The sequence below is a fragment of the Eretmochelys imbricata genome, chromosome 5, assembly GCF_965152235.1.
Source record: "Eretmochelys imbricata isolate rEreImb1 chromosome 5, rEreImb1.hap1, whole genome shotgun sequence".
Taxonomy (NCBI): Eukaryota; Metazoa; Chordata; order Testudines; family Cheloniidae; genus Eretmochelys; species Eretmochelys imbricata.
In genome coordinates, this window is record NC_135576.1 from 92,179,233 (window position 1) to 92,192,174 (window position 12,942).

General features: G+C 40.4%; 1 protein-coding gene across 1 annotated transcript in view; it reads left to right on the forward strand.

Annotated features, from left to right (window-relative positions):
• LOC144265379 (uncharacterized) overlaps positions 1–12,942 on the forward strand; it is a 94,181-nt gene that overhangs the window by 25,730 nt on the left and 55,509 nt on the right. The window contains exon 3 of the mRNA XM_077818023.1: positions 5,409–5,578. Within this exon, the coding sequence (XP_077674149.1) occupies positions 5,409–5,578 (170 nt within the window). The remainder of the gene's footprint in view (positions 1–5,408; positions 5,579–12,942) is intronic.

Below are 12,942 nucleotides of genomic sequence, written 5' to 3' on the forward strand. Positions count from 1 at the left end.
GCAGGCGTGACTCCACTAATTAAGTGCCTGGACCCTGGAAAAGACGCATGTAAGGTGAGGTGGTGGCCTTGCGGGGGGAATAGGAGGTAGGTGGGAGGGGGCAGTGGGGTGAAAAGAGGGGGCGGGGGGAATTTGGGATGTGCAGGGCTGCGGCAGCCAGAGAAAGAGATGACTTTCCCCAGCTCCAGGGCTGTGGCTGCCAGGGAGAGACCCCCCTCCTTCCTACCCCAGCTTGGGGGCTGCCGCAGCAGGGGAGAGACCCCCCACTCCTTCCCAACCCCAGCTCGGGCGCTACCGTAGCGGGGGAGAGAGGGCACATCCATCGAATTAGAAAGATAAAACTACTGATATTAAAATATGAGTTGTGTGCTTTTATTTGTAGAACAAAAAATGTTAATTATTAAGGTTTTTTTATATAGTGCTTTTATCCAAAGCACTTTACAATTGTTAGCTAATGGTACAAACAACATCTGGAAAGATCATTAAGTGGTCTGCTGAGACCCTCAGCAATTTTCAGGTGGTCGGCGAAAAAAAAGTTTGAGAACCACTGCTCTATACTGTGTTATATGCAGTGTAGTTGTAGCCATGTCAGCCCCAGGATATTAGAGAGACAGGGTGGGTGAGGTAATATCTTTTATAGTACCTACTTCTGTTAGTGAGAGAGACATGCTTTTGAGTCACACAGAGCTCTTTGAGTCTGGGAAAGATATTCCAAAAAAATCTCAGCTCAATACAGTATGGAACAGATTGTTTAGCATAAGTAGCTAGCACATATTTTTAAAATCTGGTTGGCATGTTGGAAAGTTTTGCCCATTCTCCACCCCCATCTACCTGGACAAGGGAGGGGGCAGGAAGTATTGAAAGCACAATCCCTGTTCTCCCTATTAGTCTGCAGCAGGGGAGCAAGGAAAGGTTTCTTAATCCTTCTTACACTGCAGTGTAGCAACACAGGATAGCTCACCACTCTGTGTCATCCACAAATGTTATCCGCAGTTATTCTATATTTATTTCCAGATCATTGATGAAAGTGTTGAATAGCATCAGGCCTATTACTGACCCCTTCAGAACGCACTAGAAACCTCCCCATTGGATGATGAGTCCCCACTGACAACTAGTTTTTGCGATCTGTCACTTAGCCAATTCTTTATCCAGTGAATGTGTGCTCTATTGATACTGGATAGTACTGTTTTTTAAATCAGAATGCCATGTGGTACTAACTGAAAAGTCTTACAAAAATCTACTACATCTACGCATTTACCTTTATCAACCAAACTTATACTCTCATCGAAGAAGGAAGTCAAGACCTGTTTTCCATATTGACTGGTATTAATTATATTCCTTTCCCTTAATTCTTTCATTATTCTGCATGGGATTGATGTCATCGTAACCAGCCTTACTTGCTTGGGCATCCCACTTGCCCTTTTTGAAAATTAACACTTTTCTAGTCTTCTGGACTTTCCCTGGTATTCCAAGATGTTTTTTAAAATTTAAATCAGTGGGCCAGAGATCTCCTTAGCCAGCTGTTATAGGACTGTTGGATACAAGTTATTCAGTCCTGCTGATTTAAAAATGTTTATTTCCAGTAGCTATTGTCTAACATACTTCTCCATTACAAATGGTCTGGAAAGTATTTTGTAATCCTCATATGATATTGGTAAATTAACCTTTTATTTTTCCAAATACAAAACAGAAATATTTATTGAACACATCTCTTTTCTGCATCATCATAATAGTTTTACCATCTCCATCTAGAAATGGGCCTATCCCATTGCTAGAATTTCTCATGACACAGGGGCTCATTCATAGTAGACTACACTATGTCAGCAAGTCCTATCTCCTGTCTGACCTGTCAAACTCACTACACTTAACATGTTGCTGTCATAGTATTTTTTTTATGAAGAGTTTCTTGTAAAGTATCAAATGGAAGCTGGGAAAACTTGGGTCATTAGTATCATTGTGAAACCTATATATTAACACTACCTGAGGAATTATGGATACTTACCGGTGTTATGTTTTAAAATCTGTAGCCAAACAAAGAGAGAAACAGGTTTTCAAGACAGGAAGGAAGGTAGTTATCTCCCTGCTTCTCATGTAAATTAAGTATTGGGAAACCAACACAAAGGAAGATGCATTGGCATGCAAGTCAACAGGAAAAGCCAGGTTGACTGAAGAATGTGAAATCAGCATGGAAAGACAGAGATTAAAGCTACAGGGGGTTGGCTTGTCTGTGGGGGGACAAAACAATGAGTTTTGGGGAAATATAAGGTGAAGCAAAAAGACGTTTTGTTATCCATCACTGAGGGAACAAAGAGGTCAGTGCCTTTTGTATCCATGAATGGTGGATCTCCAGCCATGTGGGTTGGTAATGTTGAGAGGTGGCTTTAGGTGAGAAAATGCCTTAGGCAAGGATTGCAGCCTATTAAGTTTTAGTCACTAGAAAGCATATTATACTTCTGTTTTATTTGTAACTATTTTCTGTTTCTGTTGTCTTTACTTAGTATCACTTAAATCTGTTCACTTGTAATAAACTTATTCTTGGTTTTACTATAAGTTCATCTCATTGCTGTTATATTACAATGGGACTCCTTGCCTGCGCTAACAGGCTAGTGTGTATACTCTCTCTTTGGAGATAGTGGACTTGGTAATTTCTGTGAGTGTCCAGTGACACTGGATACTGCAGAACACTCTTCTGGGTGGTATGGGAACTGGTTTGCACCAAGAAAAGCAGAGTAAGGGCTGGCAGAGTCTAAGGAGTTTGTTTGGCTGACTAATAAACTGGTGTGGCAGGGAGTTGTCACTCAGTTTGGCACCAGCAAATCTCGCTTTTGCTAAGGCAGAGGGTAACAAGGTGACTTGCAGTTCTCGATGCCCTGAGAAAGCATCACATGTCCCTAATGTTTAACTTGGGTGCACCCAAGTTAAACTTCTTAATGTCCTTAGTGCTGCTAGCCATAGGTTTTCTCTGTTGTCTTTGGCTTCCCTTGGCAACTTTCTGTACCTCATAACTTCCAATGTATATCAGTTGCTATTTATATCTTCCTTTTTCCATTTGTTATATATTACTTTTTTATTTCTAATTGCTGCCTTTGCTACTGAATCAGGATGGGCTTTTAGTCAAAGTGGCCTCTTTCTTGACTGAGGGATTGTGGCTTTCTGGCCATCTGATAAACTCTTAAATAACTCTAAATTTGTATTCACATTGTTCTGTCTGTCTAAATCTTTCCTCCCAATCAATTTTGCTCATAATTTTTCTCAGTTTTGGGAAATTAGTCCTTTTGAAGCATAAAGTATATATGAATGACTGGTTGGGCATGTCTTCTGTTTGCACAGGTCATGATTACTTGTCCCAAGGCAACAACCAATGTCTAGTCCAGTCATTAATTCATGTTTATCTGTCATAATGAGGTCCAAGATAGTTACCTCATGTCAAGTGCACTCCTTCTGCGTTAGAAAATTATCTATAAATTTTAGAACATCTAATGAGTATTTACTGGTAGCTGCATGAGTCCTCCATCATACATCTCCCAAATTGAAGTCTCCGATAACAACACAATTTTTTCCCACAGATTTACAGATAAGTGCTTAAAGGGTAACTCATCCTTTGGCTTGATGTGATGGTCTGTAACATGACAGTTTTCCCTCTTAGGCTATGAGGCCTATTGAAAAGCCTGCTGTGTCCACACTGTGGTGTGTAGCTCTATGGCAGTGGCGAGAAAGCACGGAAAAGCTTCAACGGCTCCTTGCTGCTGGAGCTTTTCCCTGGCTTGAGGAAAGGCTCGGGCGGAGGGCGGGGGGTGGTGTGGAGGGGAAAAGCTCCAGTAGTTGGGAGCTGGTGGAGCTTGTCCTGGCTGCCTCCCCAGCTCCCAGAACCTCTCCCTGCAGTAGGGCAGGGGTCCATCAGTGAGCAGCTGGCAGAGCCTTTCTCTGCTGCCTCCCACCGACTGGACCATTCCCTTGCTGGGGAAGTCTTTTCCTGCAGAGGATACTACACTGCTAAGCACTGTAGACTGGAGGCATAGTTTGAGTGAGTGTTGAGAGCGAAGGGTATATTCTTGCATACATACCCACACCCTGCAGGGCATGATTCACCGGCAACCCAGCTATTTATATCTGTGCTGTGGGTGCCACTGGGATATATACTCTGCACGCAACCATTAGTCGATTACATCAGATCCTCTAAGAGAGGATGATGAGAATTCTTTATATCTAGCACAGATTTTAAGAAGTTCTGGTTAAGTTTTGCAGTATCTGCTGCTGTCACTAGCACTGGGTGCTTAGAAATCTTTAGATTTTAACTAGAGTTGGGGAAAAAAGCCTGGAAAACTGGAATAGATTAAAGCAATATAGGTATGTTAATTCAAATAAGAAAATGGATAGCCCTGGCAGAGTAACTGAAAGTTACAGCTCATGCAGTTGTGGTCTAATAATCACATAGCTCATAGCTAGTGAGCTGCACTAATTACTGGATATATCTTGCAAGGTGCTGAGTGCCCTTAGCACCCCAGACAAGATGCTCAGTACCTTGCAGAATCAGCCCTTCTATACCAAATCCAGGAAGATTTAGGGTGGAAACCTGGTACGACCAGGATTTCGTATTTAGGAGCAGATCCTCAGTTGCTGTAGAACCTGCCCTACGTCTATTGAGTATAATGAAGCCAGTGACATCAACAAAACTATGCCAGTTTACATCAGCTGAGAATCTGTGCCTCAGTCTTTACTCAGGCAAAACTATCAGTGACTTCAGGATTTGGGCCTATTTCTCTGCATTTTAAAAGCCAATTATGCCATTTTAAAAACAAATTTTTTTAATTTTAAAATTTTAAAAACGAAAGGCTCCATGCTAGCAATGATTATTCTTTGACTACATAGCTACCTGAAAGTGTGGGCTATGTCAATGTCACGGTTATGACTAGTATTTACTAATGCTCCCACATCTCATGCTGACAAAATAAATATCTGAAAGTTATAGTAACATTTAAATGCTTTTATAGAAAATACACACAAGGGAAAAACATGTTGACACCTCCACAGTAAGCTTTTCTAGGAATATTTCAAAACAATCCATGTTAAGTGTCAGTGTAATGTTTTCAGATTTTTTTTCTTCACTAGAAAATATTCAGGAAGCATATATGATAGAATCTCCTTTACTTGGAAAAGCACTGGCTTTGTAATCGCTTGATATAAAAATACATTTTGCATTTTCAGTTCATATCATGGCTTTTTGAAAGCTGCACTTTCACGATGGATACATTAGTGAAAACACTATGCAAACATACCCTGAAATTGAATTATCCAAATGAGATCAATCAATAATTTATATTTTACCATGTTAATCAAAACAATAGACAATGAATATGGGCTTGTATTTTGTGTTTGATCATTTCGGTAATCTGGCTCTCTTTTTCCAGGGAGGGAGATTCAGATTGTAGACTGCCATTGCTTGAACGATGAGTGGCTGATCCAGCTGGGACTACATCATCCCCAGTGTTTCACTCTTTACCATTGCCATGATGAAACACAGAGCATTACTCATAAGGGGTTAATGAAGTTCTTTCAGCACTGCAGAGACTCTCTTAAGGTAATGTCATCCTTACAGCTTTACTTTCTGAGACATGTAGTATGAAGCAATACTAATATATTTCAGATTTCTAAACGTGTCCACAGATTTCTAAACATGTGCTCTGTCATATGCACAAAAACTATAAAAGTAGCATCCCAGTAAAGAAGTATTTCATTCAACTGTCTGCTTTTCTTACCAACTTTTCATAGTATTTTTAAAATGTCATGCTTATCATGATGACCAGTAGTGTGTCCTTGATTCCCTGTGCTTCCCCCATCTGTCTGTTGTACCATTCGTTTCTCATCTTATTCTTCATTTGTAAGGTCTCTCACCAAAGGCTCTTCAGCAAAGAAAGCAGTTATGGGATAAGAGGGAAGGTCCTCTCATGGATAAGTAACTGGTTAAAAGTCAGGAAACAAAGGGTAGGAATAAAAGGTCAGTTTTCACAGTGGACAAGGATCTGTACCGGAACCAGTTCTGTTCAACATATTCATTAAATGCTCTGGAAAAAGGGATAAACAGTGAGGTGGCTAAATTTGCAGCTGACACAAAATTATTCAGGTTTGTAACTCTTTGCAGTCAATTTTGGACTTAATTAAGGGATCTCACAAAACTGGGAGACTGGGTTACAAAATGGCAGATGAAAGTAGTGCACATTGGAAACCATAATCCCAACTATACATACAAAATGATCGGGTCTAAATTAGATGTTACTGCTCAAGAAAGAGATTGGAGTCATCATGGACAGTTCTCTGAAAACGTCCACTCGGTGTGCTGCAGCAGTTAAATAAGCTAACAATGTTAAAAATCATTAGTAAAGTGTTAGATAATAAGTATGGATACAGTTTTGTCATGGTAAAATTAGGCAAAATTTATGGAACAGTCATGGTAAAAATGTACAAAATGGTCACGACAACAAAAATATGTAACAATTTAATAATAAAATATTACAGTGTAACATTTACACAAAAACAAACAACATTAATGCAATATTTTTCATTTCCTTGTCAAAGTAAACTGTTTCAAAATTATATATGCATATTGTGCAATAATTTTTCAAACAAAAATAATGAAAAACTACAAAAGTAACTGATTCTTTTTAGTAAAGTCCCTTTTGCTAAAATGGTAGAGTGACTAGAGTGAAATCCCTGCAAGCTGCATGGACACTTTTAAAAGACACCATAATAGAGGCCCAACTTAAATTAAATTAAAAAACACAGTAAAAGAACTAAAAAAGAGCCACCGTGGCTTAACAACCATGTAAAAAAGCAGTGAGAGATAAAAAGGCATCTTTTAAAAAGTGGAAGTCAAATCCTAGCGAGGTAAATAGAAAGGAGCATAAACGCTGCCAAATTAAGTATAAAACTGTAATAAGAAAAGCCAAAAAGGAGTTTGAAGAACAGCTAGCCAAAAACTCAAAAGGTAATGATAAAATGTTTTTTAAGTACATAAGAAGCCTGAATCCTGCTAAACAACCAGTGGGGCCCCTGGACGATCAAGATACAAAAGGAGCACTTAAAGACGATAAAGTCATTGCGGAGAAACTAAATTAATTCTTTGCTTCAGTCTTCACGGCTGAGGATGTTAGGGTGATTCCCAAACCTGAGCCATCTTTTGTAGATGACAAATCTGAGGAATTGTCACAGATTGAAGCAAAGAATTCTAGAGGAGGTTTTGGAATTAATTGAGAAACTTAACAGTAACAAGTCACCGGGACCCGATGGCATTCACCCAAGAGTTCTGAAAGAACTCAAATGTGAAATTGCGGAACTATTAACTATGGTTTGTAACCTGTCCACATAAATCAGCTTCTGTACCCAATGACTGGATGATAGCTAATGTCACGCCAATATTTAAGAAGGGCTCTAGTGGTGATCCCGGCAATTACAGACCGGTAAGTCTAACGTCAGTACCGGGCAAATTAGTTGAAACAATAGTAAAGAATAAAATTGTCAGACACATAGAAGAACATAAATTGTTGGGCAAAAGTCAACATGGTTTCTATAAAGGGAAATCATGTCTTACTAATGTATTAGAGTTCTTTTAAGGGGTCAACAAACATGCGGACAAGGGGAATCCAGTGGACATAGTGTACTTAGATTTCCAGAAAGCCTTTGACAAGGTCCCTCACCAAAGGCTCTTATGTAAATTAAGTTGTCATGGGATAAGAGGGAAGATCCTTTCATGGATTGAGAACTGGTTAAAAGACAGGGAACAAAGGGTAGGAATAAATGTCAAATTTTCAGAATGGAGAGGGGTAACTATTGGTGTGCCGCAAGGATCAGTCCTAGGATCAATCCTATTCAACTTATTCATGATCTGGAGAAAGGGGTAAACAGTGAGGTGGCAAAGTTTGCAGATTATACAAAACTGCTCAAGTTAGTTAAGACCAAAGCAGACTGTGAAGACCTTCAAAAGATCTCACAAAACTGAGTGATTGAGCAACAAAATGGCAAATGAAATGTAATGTGGATAAATGTAAAGTAATGCACATTGGAAAAAATAACCCCAATTATACATACAATACGATGGGGGGCTAATTTAGCTACAACTAATCAGAAAAGAGATATTGAAGTCATCATGGATCGTTCTCTGAAGTCGTTCATGCAGTGTGCAGCGGCAGTCAAAAAAGCAAACAGGATGTTAGGAATCATTAAAAAAGGGATAGAGAATAAGATGGAGAATATCTTATTGCCCTTATATAAATCCATGGTACGCCCACATCTTGATTACTGCGTACAGATGTGGCCTCCTTATCTCAAAAAAGATACACTGGCATTAGAAAAGGATCAGAGAAGGGCAACTAAAATTATTAGGGGTTTGGAACGGGTCCCATATGTGGAGAGATTAAAGAGGCTAGGACTTTTAAGCTTGGAAAAGAGGAGACTAAGGGGGGATATGTTCACGATTCAGGGTGCAAACTCTTTTAGAGCCTGGAGTTCAATAGCTGCTTCATATTGGCAAAGATCAACTATCTCTTGAACACTTGAACTACTGCTATGACCATTCTCTTTTGTAAAAAATGAAACGTAATCCTCAGCGTGTTCAGTGTGATAAAGAGCTGCATTGAACTAGGTGTTCCATCTGGTTATTATGGGAACTGTTGTTGGGATCGAAGGACTGTTCCCTCTTTCTGTTAGAAAAATACAGGGCAGGCAGCGAAATCACGTTTTACAGCCACAATGAATTCATTTACTTTCAAAAGTATCTTCCTCTACAGACTGCCCTCAAAGTTAAGCAAATGTGCCATGCATGTAAGGTGTGCAGCATTTAAAAACAAAGTTTTCAAACCTCGATCCCAAGCTTTCCTCATGTACATGGCATTATTGGTCACAAATGCAGTGTTACGGTCAAATGGTAGGGCAGATTTTTCAACTGTTTCCCATATAGCTTTGTGGACAGTTTTAAAATTGACAGCTTCCAAAACTTCACAGTGTAACAAAAAAAAACAAACCCCAGCTTGTGTTTCACTTGCATCAGAAGTGCCTGCATTGTCACTGCTTGTTGGGGTGGGGCGGCGGTGGCAAGAATGTTAAGCACATACCTTGTCTTCAGCATCGGTAGTTTCATCTGCCACAATGCTAATTCCTTCACAGGACTGCAATTTTTCCTTTAATTCTTCAATATAACAGTCAAACACTTTGGAAGGTAACATTTTCTAAGTGATCTGCACTCGGTATAACACCTACCTTGGTCTCTAAAAACCATCTCAGTTTTGGATTGTCAAGGGTATGCAGGGGTATATTTACAGCAGAGTGTTAATTTGAACACTTTATTTCTCCTGTAAAGCTGCTCCTCTGTGTTGGTATTAAACCGCTCTGTAACTGTCTTCTGCTTTTTAAAATTTCTATCTGCATTCATTTTTAATGCCTTTCATTTGTGCTTATGAGTTGCAATTTCAAGATGCTTATCACAGCTAGTGTTACTTATAAAATCAACATGTACATTGCATGATGTAGAAAACAACTTTTCTTCACTTTCATAGAATGTTTTAGGATACTGCTCTGCTTGCTGCCTAGTACTTAATTTTGTCATTTCGCTCAATTTTTTTGTTTGCTGTTTTTCTCTGTCTTCTTTCAAATTAATTCCTGTAATCCCTTCTTTTACAAGATGTGTGACACTTAGGTATGAAATTTGACAAAGGCCGCATGATGTAACATCCTTAGTTACTGTTGCTAGGTGAGTGACTGTAAACAAAGTGAGAAGTGGTGAATGGAAACAAACATTAGCAAGTTTATTTCATTTCTTCTTTTTTTACTGTGACAAAGTTCCTCCGCTACCTTGGTGGGTCCTGTGCTTATTGGCGGATTTTGTTTGCCTCAGAGATTCACAGTAGCCCTCAGTTTCGCCACTTTTGTGGCTCAAATCTGCCGTTCACTCAGATAACCTCATCACTGGCCAGCATGGGGAAAAGGAAGGAGAACAATCCCCACAGTCTCTGTTGGCCCACCAGTGGGTCGGGGGACAGGCCAGGGACCTTCCCCTCTGGTGGGACCCACAGTCCAAGTCAACTCCTTCGGTATCCAACAGGGAGTTGTGGGGATGGGGGGAACCTGGACCCGCCCTCTACTCTGGGTTCCAGCCCAGGGCCCTGTGGATCACAGCTGTCTATAGTATTCTGTGTAACACCTGTGTGACAGCTACAACTCCCTGGGCTACTTCCCCATGGCCTCCTCCCAACACCTTCTGTATCCTCACCACAGGACCTTCCTCATGATGCCAGATAGCATTTGTACTCCTCAGTCCTCCAGCAGCACGCCCTCTCACTCTCAGCTCCTTGCACGCACCTCACTAACTGGAGTTTCAGAGTAGCAGCCATGTTAGTCTGTATTCATAAAAAGAAAAGGAGTACTTGTGGCACCTGAGAGACTAACAAATTTATTTGAGCATAAGCTATAGCTCACTTCATCGGATGCATTCAGTGGAAAATACAGTGGGAGATTTATATACATAGAGAACATGAAACAATGGGTGTTACCATACACTCTATAACAAGAGAGTGATCACTTAAAGTGAGCTATTACCAGCAGGAGAGTGTGTGGGGTGGGAACCTTTTGTAGTGATAATCAAGGTGGGCCATTTCCAGCAGTTGACAAGAACGTCTGAGGAACAGTGTAGCGTGGAGGGGGGGAATAAACATGGGGAAATAGTTTTACTTTGTGTAATGACCCATCCACTTCCAGTCTCTGTTCAAGCCTAAATTAATTGTATCCAGTTTGCAAATTAATTCCAATTCAGCAGTCTCTCATTGGAATCTGTTTTTGAAGTTTTTTTGTTGAAGAATTGCAACTTTTAGGTCTGTAATGGAGTGACCAAAGAGATTGAAGTGTTCTCCAACTGGTTTTTGAATGTTATAATTCTTGACGTCTGATTTGTGTCCATTTATTCTTTTACATACAGACTGTCCAGTTTGACCAATGTACATGGCAGAGGGGCATTGCTGGCACATGATGACTTATATCACATTGGTAGATGTGCAGGTGAACGAGCCTCTGATAGTGTGGCTGATGTGATTAGGCGCTATGATGGTGTCCCCTGAATAGATATGTGGACACAGTTGGCAACAGGTTTTGTTGCAAGGATAGGTTCCTGGGTTAGTGGTTCTGTTGTGTGGTGTGTGGTTGCTGGTGAGTATTTGCTTCAGGTTGGGGGGCTGTCTGTAAGCAAGGACTGGCCTGTCTCCCAAGATCTGTGAGAGTGATGGGTCGTCCTTCAGGATAGGTTGTAGATCCTTGATGATGCGTTGGAGAGGTTTTAGTTGGGGGCTGAAGGTGATGGCTAGTGGCGTTCTGTTATTTTCTTTGTTGGGCCTGTCCTGTAGTAGGTGACTTCTGGGTACTCTTCTGGCTCTGTCAATCTGTTTCTTCACTTCATCAGGTGGGTATTGTAGTTGTAAGAACGCTTGATATAGATCTTGTAGGTGTTTGTCTCTGTCTGAGGAGTTGGAGCAAATGGGTTGTATCGTAGAGCTTGGCTGTAGACAGTGGATCGTGTGGTGTGGGTCTGGATGAAAGCTGGAGGCTTGTAGGTAGGAATAGTGGTCAGTAGGTTTCCGGTATAGGGTGGTGTTTATGTGACCATCGCTTATTAGCACTGTAGTGTCCAGGAAGTGGATGTCTTGTGTGGACTGGACCAGGCTGAGGTTGATGGTGGGATGGAAATTGTTGAAATCATGGTGGAATTCCTCAAGGGCTTCTTTTCCATGGGTCCAGATGATGAAGATGTCATCAATGTAGCGCGAGTAGGGGCATTAGGGGACGAGAGCTGAGGAAGCATTGTTCTAAGTCAGCCATAAAAATGGCCTGTATTTTCCACTCCATGCATCTGATGAAGTGGGTTCTAGCCCACGAAAGCTTATGCCCAAATAAATGTGTTAGTCTCTACGGTGCCACAAGGACTCCTCGTTGTTTTCTCTCATTCTAGCTATCATTAGTGATCTAATTGTTCAGTGTGTATTGGTATACAGATTCAGTTGAATAGTGGATTTCAAATTTTGTCAGAAATGTATTTGAGAACTTTCATTTTAAAAATAGAATACTAGGCCTGTGGAAATGAAAAAAAAAATAAAACAGATGTTATCATCAAGGTATTAAAAAGCCCCAGGTGCAGTGCTTTCACATCCTGTTGATCCTTATTGTAGTTCATAAACATCTGTACTGTTCTCCTAAGCATAATGAATCAAATTCTGCTTTCAGTTACACCAGTCTAAATCCCTAGGCGCTCTACTGATGGCTTTGCACCAGTGTAACTGAGTAGAATTTGACCCAATATTTTGAACTTTCCCTCTTTCCTCTCCCAGCACCTGTAAGAGCAACTTGTAATAGTCATCGAGGTCACAGGATTCAGGAAATAAGTAGATTAGTTGGATATCTTTTGACTACTTCAGATTATTTGACTGCCTTTTGTTTGCAAAACTCACTTTGTGATATCCTTCTATCATGGCATGTAATTGCGCAGTTCTGTATCACATGCCTAGCTATTCAAACTGAATAAAAGCCTTTCAATTCAAAACATTTTAACTACGCATTTAAAATACTCTGAATAGAAAGTCTACCACTTGTCCGTAGCAACTTATTTAACAAACAAGTTGCAGGTTTCATTGTTTAGTCCATTAAACTTTCTCAAGAGCTGCAGTGGTGAATCATGCCCTAAAGTGCAACTTCCCTTAACTATATTGGAATCATCTTACCTTTTAGGGCACTAATATTATGGCTCCTTATGTAACTCTGAGCTCACTCTCAACTTCGAGCATCTTCAAGGATTAGACCATATGTGACATTACCATTTAAATAACCCCTAGATGTTACGGGTTTTTGGCTGGACAACAGAATATTTGTCTGGTACATGACAGAGGGGGAAGTGTAGTACACTGTGGGTGAGGG